Below are 15,356 nucleotides of genomic sequence, written 5' to 3'. Positions count from 1 at the left end.
GACACAAGAAAAACTGAATTTAGTTTCTACGTAAGGCGTCTTGATCACCTTCATTACCTTCATTAGAAGACTCCTGAGCAGCAATTTTTTTTTTTTACCATTTTAACTTCATCAGTGGTTCAAAGTTCCCTTCAGCTTTAACTTGCTCTTCTATTATTTCTATTATATTTATAAACAAATATGGAGAAACATCCCTTACTTCAAGGATTTATCCGGTGCATTTTGTGATCTTGTTCCAAATATTATATATACCACCACTATCTTTAAATTCATTAACTTACTTTATTCTTCTCAAAAACCTTTCACTAAGTATCTACCACATATAAGACACTTTGCCAGGTGTAATAGGGATAAAAATATTAAGAAGATAAAGCTCCTATCCTAGAATCCAGAGAAGGATATTTACATAAATATGACAACAGATCTAGGCTTTTCTTAATGTTTCATTTTTAACAGTATTCTAGACACAGGCAATATAAAAGACTGCATCTTTAATGTCATATTGAGATTGAAAGCACTGCATTGTAGCCATATGATAGATCAATCTTCTCATGAAAACTCCTCTGCAATAACATCCAAAAGTCTGAATAATGAGCTATTCCACAGCAGAGTCAATGAGAAACCAAAGTCAGCCAGAGTAATGGTAAAAATATTGCCAGAAGCTACCTCTGCTTCCTGAGGGTGAACACTGGATACAACTGTCTGGCAACTGAATAGCTTTGCTGTCCTTAGGTAAGTTTATGTTTCTGAAATGATCATTCACTGGACTGTGACAGCTAGAAAAAGAAACAATTTTTCATTCCTTCCATATTCACTTTGAGTTCTATTTGCCCGTTAATATAACACCTTTAAAAATCCATATTCTACTTTATTCATGTCTACAACCTCAGAACTGCAAGCCTGACTTTCTTATTAAGTCCCAATTTATATACAAATAATTTATATATGTATATAAGCCCTAATATATATATATTAGTTTACATTAAAGCCAAAACTTACTCCATTCTACACTCATTTCTTTAAAAATGTTAGATCTGTTTTTTAAACAAAGAAAAATAATTATTTTATCATTACTTTGAACACAATTCAAGGATTGTAAGTCGAGTATATCTAAAAGAATAAAGAAACATGTATTTTAAAAGTATCCATCTTTTAGAATTTAAAGTACTTTTTTCAGATGTAAGCTTATGGAGTTTTAGAGAAATCCTGCTGTGTATAGATTTCTGACAGAGAAAGAAGCTTCAGAATTGCTAAAGACAATCACAGCCTGCTAATCAGAAGAGTTGCTTTCACTGACTGATGATAGTTCTAGAAAACTCCAGTGCAATAATAGACAAGTATAAGAGAAGCTTAGGGTAGATTTCAAGGGAGGAGAGTGAATACGGAATACAGCTGGCTAATGCTTGAAGCTTTATGGTGTAAGAGAACAGACTGTGAAACAGAAAGAATACAAAAAAGAGAGTCATCATATGTTGGTGGGATAGCTGCAAGAAATGATCATTTTAGAAACATAACCAACCAAATGTAAAGTATTATTGGAGGCACTGGTGCCAAGCCAAACATACCACTACAATTATCACCTAATATTATTATAATTACTAACATTTAGTAAGCAGTTACATGTCAGCCACTTGGTAAAGCACCATAAATGGATTCAATCCTTATAATAATCTTGTGAGACAGGTACTACCATCAACCCCATCTTATAAATGAAGAGACCAGGGCTTCCCTGGTGGCGCCGTGGTTGAGAGTCCGCCTGCTGATGCAGGGGACGCGGGTTCGTGCCCCGGTCTGGGAAGATCCCACATGCCGCAGAGCGGCTGGGCCCGTGAGCCATGGCCGCTGAGCCTGTGCGTCCGGAGCCTGTGCTCCGCAGCGAGAGAGGCCACAACAGTGAGAGGGCCGCGTACCGCAAAAAAAAAAAAAAAAAAAAAAAAAGACCAGGGTTAAAGAAGTTAAGCAATTTTCCCATTTTCATAAAGCTAAATAGTCAAAAAGCCAAAATTAGAAATCAAGTCATTTGGTTCCGGATGCTGAGAGAAGTATGCTATTCTGCCTCCTCAACTGGTAGAATAATGGGCCAGTAAATGCTGGGAATATTAACATAAACTGTTTCCTGAATATTCTTCTACAGGGACATTCACAAACAGAACAGAGGTTATATCACCCCACAGTATAAATTTCAAATATTCGAATGGAAAACAAAGGAGAGATGCTGAGAACACTATGGAAATAGCTATCTTTTCACAATATAAAAAATGCAGGGGGTGGAGTCAAGATGGCGTACTAGGAGGACACGGAATTCACGTCTCTGAACAATCAGGGCACCTACCAGGCACCAGTGGGGCACCATGGACACTTAAGGGGATGGAAGGAACCCCCAGCGACTGGGTAGGACGGGAGCTATGGGGGGGAGTGAGGGGGGAGGAAAAGTGAAGGCAGGACGGGACTGGTGGTGAGAGGGGTGGCTGGGGGAGGGGAAGGGATCCCATGTCCGAAGGCAGAAATTGGGGACCACTGGGAGGGCAGAGGATCAAAAGGGAGTGTGGCCAGCTTTCCCCTGCCCACTTGGGGCCCCAGGAGCTTGCTGAGATCCCGGGCCTGATCTTCTGCCCACCTAGGCCCCCTCCAGCCACGAGGGTCCTGAGGGAGTGGGAGGGAGGGAAGGGGGAGCAAAAGTAAAGGCCGGACCTCCCAGATGGGCATCCCTGAGGGGTGGCTGGGGGAGGAGAGTTCCTACACCCAGTGGGACACACACACAGTTAGGGGTCCAGCGGGTACCAGGGAGATCGTGGGGGAGACAGTGGGCGTGGGGGGGCATGGAAGAGAACACGGCCAGCGCTCTCCCAGTCCACTTAGGCACCAGGGAGCCTACCTAAAATGAAGATTACTTTACCCAAAAAGGATCTCATTCAGATTTGATGGAGAAATCAAAAGCTTTACAGACAAGCAAAAGCTAAGAGAATTCAGCACCACCAAACCAGCTTTACAACAAGTGCTAAAGGAACTGCTGGAAGCAGGAAACACAAGAGATAAAAAAGACCCAAAAAAACAAACCCAAATCAATTAAGAAAATGGTAATAGGAACATACATATCAATAATGACCTTGAATGTAAATGGATTAAATGCTCCAACCAAAAGACACAGACTGGCTGAATGGATACAAAAACAAGACCCATATATATGTTGTCTACAAGAGACCCACTTCAGACCTAGGGACACATACAGACTGAAAGTGAGGCGATGGAAAAAGATATTCCATGCAAATGGAAATCATAAGAAAGCTGGAGTAGCAATACTCATATCAGATAAAATAGACTTTAAAATAAAGAAAGTTACAAGTGATAAGGAAGGACACTACATAATGATCAAGGGATCGATCCAAGAAGAAAACATAACAATTATAAATATTTATGCACCCAACATGGGAGCACCTCAATACATAAGGCAAATGTTAACAGCCATAAAAGGAGAAATCAACAGTAACACCATCATAGTAGGGGACTTTAACACCCCACTTACACCAATAGACGGATCATCCAGGCAGAAAATAAATAAGAAAACACAAGCTTTAAATGACACAACAGACCAGATAGACTTAATTGATATCTTAAAGACATTCCACCCAAAAGCAGAAGAATACACTTTCTTCTCAAGTGCACACAGAACGTTCTCCAGAACAGATCACATTTTGGGTCACAAATCAAACCTTGGAAAATTTAAGAAAACTGAAATCATATGAAGCATCTTTTCCAACCACAACATTATGAGATTAGAAATCAATTAAAGGAAATAACAGTAACAAACACAAATACATGGAGGCTAAAGAGTGTGCTGCTAAATAACCAAGAGATTACTGAAGAAATCAAAGAGGAAATCAAAAAATACCTAGAAACAAATGATAACGAAAACACGACGATCCAAAACCTATGGGACACAGCAAAAGCAGTTCTAAGAGGGAAGTGCATAGCAATTCAGGCTCACCTCAAGAAACAAGAAAAATCTCAAATAAGCAATCTACCTTATACCTAAAGTAACTAGAAAAAGAACAAAGAAAACTCAAAATTATAGAAGGAAAGAAATCATAAAGATCAGAGCAGAAATAAATGAAATAGAAACAAAGAAAACAATAGCAAAGATCAATAAAATTAAATGCTGGTTCTTTGCGAAGATAAACAAAATTGATAAACCTTTAGCCAGACTCATCAAGAAAAAAGGCGAGAGGATGCAAATCAATAAAATTAGAAATGAAAAAGGAGAGATTACAACTGACACCGCAGAAATACAAAAGATCGTAAGAGACTACTACAAGCAACTATATGCCAATAAAATGGACAACCTGAAAGAAATGGACAAATTGCTGGAAAAGTACAACCTTCCAAGACTGAACCAGGAAGAATTAGAAAATATAAAAAGACAAATCACAGGTAATGAAATTGAAACCATAATTAAAACTACTAGAACTAATCAATGAATTTGGTAGGGTTGCAAGATACAAAATTAATGTACAGAAATCTCTTGCATTCCTATACACTAACAAAAGATCAGAAAGAGAAATTAATGAAACAATTCCATTTACCATCTCAACAAAGAGAATAAAATACCTAGGAATAAACCTACCTAAGGAGGCAGAAGACCTGTATTCAGAAAACTATAAAACACTGATGAAAGAAATCAAAGATAATATAAACAGATGGAGAGATATACCATGCTCCTGGATTGGAAGAATCAATATTGTAAAAATGACTTTACTACCCAAAGCAATCTACAGGTTCAATGCAATCCCTATCAAATTACCAATGGCATTTTTCACAGAACTAGAACAAGAAATTTTACAATCTGTATGGAAACACAAAAGACCCTGAATAGCCAAAGCAATCTTAAGAAAGAAAAACGGAGCTGGTGGAATCAGGCTCCCTGACTTCAGACTATACTACAAAGCTACAGTAATCAAGATACTATGGTACTGGCACAAAAACAGAAATACAGATCAATGGAACAGGACAGAAAGCCCAGAGATAAACCCATGCACATATGGTCACCTTACCTTTGATAAAGGAGGTAAGAATATACAATGGAGAAAAAACAGCCTCTTCAATAAATGGTGCTGGGGAAAATGGACAGCTACATGTAAAAGAATGAAATTAGAACACTCCCTAAAAGCCATACACAAAAATAAACTCTATTTATTTTTGGGCCAGACACTATAAAACTCTGAGAGGAAAACATAGGCAGAACACTCTATGACATAAATCACCGCAAGATCCTTTTTGACCCACCTCTTAGAAAAATGGAAATAAAAACAAAAATAAACAAATGGGACCTAATGAAACTTAAAAGCTTTTGCACAGCAAAGGAAACCATAACAAAACGAAAAGACAGAATTTCCATTTCTCAGAATGGAGAGAAAATATCTGCAAATGAAGCAACTGACAAAGGAGTAATCTCCAAAATATACAAGCAGCTCATGAAGCTCAGTATCAAAAAAACAAGCAACCCAATCCAAAAATGGGCGAAAGACCTAAACAGACATTTCTCCAAAGAAGACATACAGATGGCCAACAAATGCATGAAAAGATGCTCAACATCACTAATCATTAGAGAAATGCAAATCAAAACTACAATGAGGTATCACCACACACTGGTCAGAATGGCCATCATCAAAAAAATCTATAAACAGTAAATGCTGGAGAGGGTGTGGAGAAAAGGGAACCCTCTTGCACTGTTGGTGGGAATGCAAATTGATACAGCCACTATGGCAAACAGTATGGAGGTTCCTTAAAAAACTAAAAATAGAACTACCATATGACCCAGCAATCCCACTACTGGGCATATACCCTGAGAAAACCATAATTCAAAAAGAGTCATGTACCACAATGTTCACTGCAGCACTATTTACAATAGCCAGGATATGGAAGCAACCTAAATGTCCATCAACAGATGACTGGATAAAGAAGATGTGGCACATATATACAAGGGAATATTACTCATCCATAAAATGAACAAAGTTGAGTTATTTGTAGTGAGATGGATGGACCTACAGTCTGTCCTACAGAGTGAAGTAAGTCAGAAAGAGAAAAGTACCATATGCTAACACATATATATGGAATTTTAAAAAGCGGTACTGATGAATCTAGTGGCAGGGCAGGAATAAAGACGCAGATGTAGAGAACAGACTTGAGGGCATGGGGGGAAGGGGAGGCTGGGAAGCTGGGATGAAGTGAGAGAGTAGCAGTGACGTGTACACCCTACCAAATGTAAAATGGATGGCTAGTGGGAAGCTGCTGCATAGCACAAGGAGATCAGCTCGGTGCTTTGTGACCACCTAGAGAGGTGGGATAGGGAGGGTGGGAGGGAGGCTCAAGCGGGAGGGGATGTGGGGATATATGTATACATATAGCTGATTCACTTTGTTGTACAGCAGAAACTAACACAACATTGTAAAGCATTTATACTCCAATAAAGATGTGGAAAAAAAAAGGCAAAGGAGAACATCTTTGAAGAAAAGTACAATGTTGGCTCATCCAAAACAAAAAAGTCTGATTTTCAAACTCTATAGGTTCTAAGTAAAGCAAACTACTGAATGCAACCAATACATGCACTGTGAGTAGTGAAATGAAGAGACAGCATAGTAAATTGGCTTTGAGTATGGACCATGGAGTCAGGCTGCCTGGGATCTAATCCTGGCTGCACTACAAATAAGGAGAGTTACATAGTCTCTGTGTCTCAATTTCCTAATCTCTATAAAAACAAATATATATATATGTACTGTTTCTGTACCTACCTCAAAAAATAATTAAATAGAAAGTACTAAGTTAATGTTAGCAACTTTTATTGTTAAATTTAAGTACCTAGAATTGAATGCTAAGTCATTTTCAATAAATGCTCTCATGCAAAATTTCCATACACTCCAGCACTAAATTTCATACACAATGAATTTGATTATAATCATTGTACAAACATATTTCTAAAAAGTCACTAGGAATCAGGGCTTCTGTGAAATAAAATGAAAACAAAACAAAATAAAATGAGTGCTATCACTATCTTTTTCTTCCATAAGGGAATTAAAATGACAGCACATCTAGTCTCACCTTACAGAAATCAAAAATGACAAATGAATACATAAATGAACATGGTCTTTCATAAGATGAGAATTTCTAATAGAAATATCTTACTGTAATCTTACTATCACAACAATAAAATTTTGATAATTCATCTAAAACAATCTATTCTTTGGGACAGTGGTTCTCACATCTGTTTGGATGGTAATGCACAAGCAAGAGAGGGTGCTCTTTACAGAACCCCCAAAATGATGATGTTGTAGTTAATGCAACATAAGAAATAAAAAAAACTTTACTAGATTATGGACTGAATATGCATATGCAACATAGATGCATATTCTCTAATATGAAAATAATAACCACAAACCTCTATCTATGAAAAAATCTAAGCAAGAGCAATGTCATTTTTTCATTAACATTAATTTGGTACTTGTTAGTAATAACAGTTGCTAACTTCTGAATACCTACTACATGCCAGGCACGCAATATGCCAAAGAGACTGAGGTGCATATCTTACTTGTAACTTATTTACCTTACTCATAACCATATGAGGTAGTCATCATTATTTTCATTTTGACAGTAGAACAACTGAGGTTTCAAAGAGGTTAGATATAATTTAACTGAAGTTCAAACAACAGGGAAGGGAAAGAGCAAGGACTCAAACCTGTCTGACTCAAACTTTGCACTCTTAACCACAACACTAGACTTCAATGCAATAAAATCTAAAAATTTAAACATTTTACATAATTAAATTTTATATGAATCAGAAATGATCAATATTAACCAATTTTAAGAATAAAACATATGTATCAGTGGGGAGGACCATTTAAGAATCACTGCCGAGAATCTAACATAAGCATGGCAAAAGCTGTTAAAAGAGTAGACCTTAAATGCTTCCAACACAAAAAAGCAATGGTAATTATTTCATGTGACACAATGGAGGTGTTAGCTAATGCTATGGTGGTAATCATTCTGTACTATATTCATGTATCAAAGCAATACATTTTACACCTTAAACTCACACAATATTATGTGTCAATTATATCTCAATAAAGCTGGGGGAAAAAAGAATCACTAATAAGCCTGCTATTAAAATTATTCTGGAAATTATTCCAAAGTTCCAAATGTAACATGCTTTGGTTAAGTACACAGCTAACAAAATCTAGTTCTAAAAGCTGTAATTCAAATGAAGGTCTTCTTACTAGGATATAAGCCAACTGTAAAATCAATCACGGATCAATTAACCTAACTAACTTAATTCCTCAAAGAGAGGAGATATTTTTAGAGAACATAATTAAGTTTGTAGCCATTCTGGAATTTACTTATTTTAATTTGAGGAGGCACAAGGGCTAGTGTTGTCAAAAAGAAAAAGATAATCCTTAGTCTTTTTAGTTGAACTGCTATTTGCTAAAGGAAATACTACTGATATATTGAGTTTTGTAGCAAGTCTTCTAACACTGCCCTATATGTCCATGATTTCTAATTTCACATTATTGTAATCAGCATATCTATAGCCATAGTTGGAAGGACAGAAAACTATATAAAAATAATTCTCATCAATGAGAAGAACAATGAAAAGATTATTCATAGCTCAAACATGTCTAGGTCAATCCAACTTAAAATCTTATTATTCTGGAATGAATTTTTACTAAAAGACAAGTGTCTTGAGTCTGCATTGGATAGCTATTAAAGACAAGAAAATCAATTGATATTAATCATTAAATTTAAAAATAATCTTAAGTCAAGCCATAAAATGCAACTACCTTATGATATGCATTGCCTGGTAAAGTATTTCAGACTGATCAACTCCAAGAACCTTCTTTGCCCCAGCTTTAGCAGCAAACATAGAGAGAATTCCAGTTCCACAACCAACATCCAAAACTACCTGGTGTAATAAAAAAACAGATGTTATCGAGAAGGTCTAATACTTTAAATCCTATTCATATATGATGATGTTTCTGGCTAGGAATAGATAACAAAATTTAAACTTTACCGATCAAATATGGTAATAATTTCTCTTTGGGGAAATAGAAAATATAATTACATTAAGTTGTTTTAAATTTGTAACAGTGTTTTGGCCACAGTCTGCTGCAATCAGATGCAACAATGTAAATTTAAGAAATGTTTTATATGAAATAAACAATTCCCACAGACTTATTAAGGGGGAATTAGTCTCTTTTTTATTTCCTTATTGTATGTATGCTCTAATTTAGGCTTAGTAATTCTAAATTTTAACAGAAATAAACTTTCTCAAGTTTGAGTGGCAGGAATTAAGCAAGATAGCCTGATCCAGTACAATTTAAAAATGGTTATAAAGGAATCATGAATGGAATATTACTCAGCCATAAAAAGAAACAAAATTGAGTTATTTGTAGTGAGGTGGATGGACTTAGAGTCTGTCATACAGAGTGAAGTAAGTCAGAAAGAGAAAAACAAATACTGTATGCTAACACATATATACGGAATCTAAAAAAAAATTGGTTCTGATGAACCCAAGGGCGGGACAGGAATAAAGATGCAGACGTAGAGAAGGGACTTGAGGACATGGGGCAGGGGGATAGAAGGAGAAGCTGGGACAAAGTGAGAGTGGCATGGACATATATACACTACCAAATGTAAAATAGCTAGGTAGTGGGAAGCAGCCACATAGCACAGGGAGATCAGCTCGGTGCTTTGGGACCACCTAGAGGGGTGGGATAGGGAGGGTGGGAGGGAGGCACAAGAGGGAGGGGATAGGGGGATATATGTATAAATATAGCTGATTCACTTTGTTATACAGCAGAAACTAACACAACATTGTAAAGCAATTATACTCCAATAAATATGTAAAAAAAAAATAAAGGAATCATGGATATAGAATATTGCCATAACCCCTCCACTTCCAAAATTAAATGTTCAACTCATTTTAATAATACAGGTACAATAAAAACAAACTGGCTTCTAGAACTCAGTAACTTGAGAGTTTAATTTTTAAAAATGATATTCATTATCATTGGTGAAAGAAATAAGAAGAACCAAATTTAAGATGTTATTGGGGATAGGCAGGGAGCAATTATTTCTAATCAAGAATTTCACATGGTTCTTCCCAGAACAGTATAGTGAAACGTGCTTGATTCATAGTAAAAAACAAAAACTAATTACCAAGGAAACACATTCAGCAAAATACTCAGAGGTACACTAGAAATTACTGAAAACTGTAGTGCCTTAAGTCTTTCATTACCAATGACCTGAAACCCTATATACTTGTCTCAAAATATGAAATTATTTCAGTAGTCTTCTACTATAAGTATTCACTGAGCATTACTAAGTGCAGGCATTGATCATGGTGATGGGGTACAGCAACAAACAAGACCAAGTCCCTGTCCTAATAGAGCTTACAATCTTGTGGGGGAGACAATGAACAGACCAAGAATAGAGAATAAAGAACAGAGAATGTTAACAGAGAATAGTAGTGTTATAAAGAAAACTCAAGCACAGAGTAGACGTTAGAGCAAGGGGCGGGGGACACACTCTTTTAGAATTTTAGATAGGTCTGCGAATACTTCTCTGATACATGTGAGCAGAGAAGGAAATGAAGTAAAGGAGTGTGCCAGGCAAAGATCTGGAGGAAGTCTCTTCTAGCCATAGAAGATATTAAATGCAAAGCACAAGATTCCAGGCAAAGCAAGAAGGCCACTGTAGCTGAGCTGGGTGAGAAAGGTTCCTTGGCGGTGAGATCAGGGTTAAGCAGGGGTCAGATCACATAAAGCCCTTGGATTTTACTCTGAGTAATGGGAAGCTACTGTAAGAAAAATAGAACTAGAATTAAGAATCTATTATATTTTTCAACAATTACTTTTTCACTAGGTAAAACATTCATACAGTTTAAACATCAAAAAGTGTATTTCTTATTTATCCTTCAAAATAATTTTTATGCATATACAATGCAATACTATATATGTATTTCCTTCCCTCCTTTACACAAATGGAAGCATATTATACCCACTGTGCTACACATTGCTTTTTTCCTTAACAATATAATTTAGAGATCTTTCCATATCAGTTTATAGAACTTCTTTCTCTTATATAGCTGTATAGGATTCCGTATCATGGTTGTACCATAATCTACTGATCCAGTTCTCTACTGATGGACATTTACGTAGTTCCTGAAATTTTACCATGACAATCAATGCTGTAAATAACATTATACCTAATCCCATTCATACATGAGTAACTCTACAGATGTACAAAGGAGTAAATCTATTCCTAGAAATAAAAACACTGGGTCAGAGAGAATATACATATTTGTAATTCTGCTAAACATAAATTACCCACCATATGGCAATTCTACTCATGAAGACTCAAATCAGCAATGTGTAAGGGCCAATTTCCTCACAGGTGACACTAGCCCATATAATCAAACTTTCAGATTTCTGCCAATATGGCAAGTACAAAATAATGATATACTGGTCTAGATTTAATGTGCATTTCCATTATCATGAGGCTTTGCAACATATTTCACATGTTGTAGAGCCATCTGTAGTTCTATGTGAACCATCTATTTTAGCCTTTCTCCATTTCTCCACCAAGTTGTTAGTCCTTCTCTTACCAAATTTCTCTTATCAAATTTTATCAAATAAGAGTTCTTTGTTAGTTAAGAGCAGACCTTTGTAATATGACTTGAAATGTTTTCTCTCAGCATATGATCTTTCGCCTTTTGATTCTGCTTAAACTGATCTTTGCTATGTAGAAATTCTTTACTAACAGTCAAACTCATTAATTTTTTCTTTTAATGGCTTCTGGATTTTGATCATAATTAGGCCAACTTAGCCCATATTCTCTCCTATTTTCCTTCTGGTACATTTATAGTTTCATTACTACAGTTTTGTTTTTTTTTTTAAATCATAGTATACACTAAGAGGTATGGTTCCAACTTTACTTCTGTTCAGAAAGCTAACCAATTGTCCCAACATGTTATTAAACAGTCTGTGTTTGCATCCCCCCGAAATTCACACGTTGAAATACTAACCCCCAAGGTGATGGTATTAGAAGCTGGGGCCTTTCGGAGGTGATTATGTCATGGGGACAGACCAAAACACACAGAAATTTTAGTGAATGCTGAAGGTCCCTGTCTCAATTCATTCAGTATGCTATAACAAAAATACCATAAACTAAGTGGTTTGTAAACAACAGAAATTTATTTCTCACAGTTCTGGAGGCTGGAAAGTCTAAGATCAAGGCACAGGTTGACTCTGGTGAGGGCCTGCTTTGTGGTTCACAGACATGACTTCTTGCTGTGTCCTCACATGACAGAGGAGAGGAAGGGATCCCTCTGGAGATCTGTGTATATTTTGGTTTATTTCTAGATTTTTATTCTGCTCCATTAATCTGTACAATCACGTACCAATAATTATTCTAATTATAGAAGCTTGGCAGAATTTCTGTCTAGTAAAGCTGGTGCACCCTCACTGCCAATTGTTTTCACAGTGTTTCTGGACAATTTTATATGTTTATTTTCCCACAAGAACAAGAAAATCAGCTTGTCTATGGTTTCTTTGTTTTGTTTTTAAGTCTTAGCATTTTTATAGGGATTGCACTAAAATATAAATTTATGGAACACAGACAATTTTATTTTGTGTTTTCCATTCAGGAACATGGTATGACTTTCAATTTGTTTAAATCATCTGTTATGTTCTTCAGGAGTTTGGGGTTTTAAAAAATCTTTTTCATCTACGTCCTGCACATTAGTTAAGTCTGTTCCTACACATTTTATCTTCTGCATTGTTTACTAGTGTAAGTGAAGTCTGTTCCATTACATCTTTTTTTAAAATTAATTAATTGATTTATTTTTGGCTGTGTTGTGTCTTAGTTGCTGCACGCGGGCTTTCTCTAGTTGCGGCGAGCGGGGGCTCCTCTTTGTTGTGGTGCACAGGCTTCCCATCGCAGTGGCTTCTTTTGTTGCAGAGCACAAGCTCTAGACACACGGGCTTCAGTAGTTATGACATGCTGGCTCAGTAGTTGTGGCTTGCAGGCTCTAGAGTGCAGGCTCAGTAATTGTGGCGCACGGGCTTAGTTGTTCCACGGCATGTGGGATCTTCGCAGACCAGGGCTCAAACCCGTGTCCCCTGCACTGGCGGGCGAATTCTTAACCACTGCGCCACCAGGGAAGCCCTGTTCCATTATATCTTGAAAATATAATACACCAAAACTGACTCCAGAAGAGACAGAATCTAAACAGTCTAATTTCTATTGAAGAAATAAGGTTGCCAAAAGGCTACTGCTCTCAGAAGGACGTGGCCCAGATGGCTCCACAGGGAGAATGTGACTGTTCCTGCACATGTGGCCTATCTGGGTGAGTCAGCACATTTTAACATAAGCACTTCACACACAAGAAAGTTTAAAATTGTAAGGTGCAATCTATACAACATCACTGCAAGCAAAACTATTTTTTTAATGTTACAAATAAAATATATTAACCACAACATCAAGAAAATACTATAACACAGAGCATATATATTTATAGTATGGTTATAGTATATCAGTTTGAAATATTATGTGGCATAAAATATAAAAATATATGTAACACGGGCTTCCCTGGTGGCGCAGTGGTTGAGTCCACCTGCCGATGCAGGGGACACGGGTTCGTGCCCCGGTCTGGGAAGATCCCACATGCCGCAGAGCATCTGGGCCCATGAACCATGGCCGCTGAGCCTGCGTGTCCGGAGCCTGTGCTCCGCAACGGGGGAGGCCACAACAGTGAGAGGCCCGCGTACCGCAAAAAAAAAAAAAACACAAAAAAACACAAAAAATATATATGTATAACACAATAGTAAGTGATAACTTCCCAAGAACTTTCATTGAAATAAGATATTTGCAAAATTAAAAAATTAAAAATAACAGATCAGTGTGGAATTTAGAAGTTTGATAGCACAGGGCTTTGGCAATGGTATTTGGGAATATCAACACCCACACAGTTTCTGGAAAGACAAGTTGGCAGCACTAAAACCATCCTGGGTAGAATGACCTAGGGAGGCCACTGCTAGGAATTTATCTTATTATTCTACTCTCATATTTATAAAAAGATTTTTAATATTTTATATTTTTACATGCAGCATTATTTCTAATATAACTTAAAACAATTTATGGACAATTTTACATTGGGTTTTTGAGCCATTAAAATAATGTTAATACCGAATTATCTTAGAGAAATTGCTGAGCTACAAAAGCTAAGTACAGAAGGGTATGTATCATTTACTCCAATTAGAGTGTGTGTTCTTTTTTAAGACTATACATACACACACATATATAATTTATATACATATATATATAAAATTCTTCTTTAACCTTTTCTGAAGGAAGGAGAGCCTCAGACAAGGAAAGTAACAGATCCAGAATCATAGAGCTAGTAATTTGTAAAGGTAGCACTCAAACATACATAGGTCAATCTGCTTTTTAAAGCCTATATTTAAATTATATTTTAAATTATATACTAATTATTTATTACATCTAGCTCAGATTTAGGTAGTTGGGCAAATAAACTAAAATCTGGTAGAATCAAAGAAAGAGGTAGAAATGCTAACAGAATACACTAACGTTATTTTATAAAATGATGAAGGAATGTGATTCACTGTTTCTAAAAAAAAAAAAAGAGAGAAAAAGTGCGTCAACTTTAACTTAGATAATAATCAAAAGCATAAAAAAGGCACCTAACTGTGAATTTCTTCAATGAACTACAAATAGAAATTAATTATGAGTGAGTGATAACACAATTACGCCACCCAAAGTTAAATTAAATCTGAGAAACCATATGTCCTCCACAGGAGCTTTGTGAATTAAAACAATATTAAGAAAGAAATGAAGGAAAGGAAGTAGGAAGGGAGGGATGGAGGGAGAAGGGAATGAAGGAAGGAAGACATTTTAAATTTAAGCACCTTTCTGAAAAATAAATCTCTACCATTCACTAAATAATATGATACAGAAGCTAGTGCTGTGATATGAAATTTGTCTACCTAATGGAGAAAAAAGCAAACAAAAACAATGGTAATAAAACTTAAGAAAACATGTTATTTCATACATTTTTTAAAAGAACTATATTTAAATAATTTCATGAACATGTTCTGTCATGGCACACAGAAATTATATGACTTATATATGTAAAATAGTGTTAATTAAAATATGACTAATGAATCCCACCCTAATTACTCATTCTATTTTAACATAACAGTTTCAAAGTGTAGTGGCACAGGGTTAAGGGCACTAGACTAGGACTAAAACCCGCGTTTGTTTGCTTTTTTTTTAGCTGTCTGTTTTAGGGA

At 36.2% G+C, this 15,356-nt stretch overlaps 1 protein-coding gene across 2 annotated transcripts in view; it reads right to left on the bottom strand.

The window, feature by feature from the left end:
• The window catches only part of PRMT3 (protein arginine methyltransferase 3), a 136,071-nt gene that overhangs the window by 99,624 nt on the left and 21,091 nt on the right, over positions 1-15,356 (bottom strand). For both annotated transcript variants that reach the window (XM_060018608.1, XM_060018609.1), the window contains one exon: positions 8,826-8,947. In XM_060018608.1, coding sequence (XP_059874591.1) covers positions 8,826-8,947 — 122 coding nt within the window. The remainder of the gene's footprint in view (positions 1-8,825; positions 8,948-15,356) is intronic.

The sequence above is a fragment of the Delphinus delphis genome, chromosome 8, assembly GCF_949987515.2.
Source record: "Delphinus delphis chromosome 8, mDelDel1.2, whole genome shotgun sequence".
Classification (NCBI taxonomy): domain Eukaryota; kingdom Metazoa; phylum Chordata; class Mammalia; order Artiodactyla; family Delphinidae; genus Delphinus; species Delphinus delphis.
The sequence above is the reverse complement of the archived record's forward strand: the minus strand, read 5'-3'. Positions and strand labels throughout refer to the sequence as shown.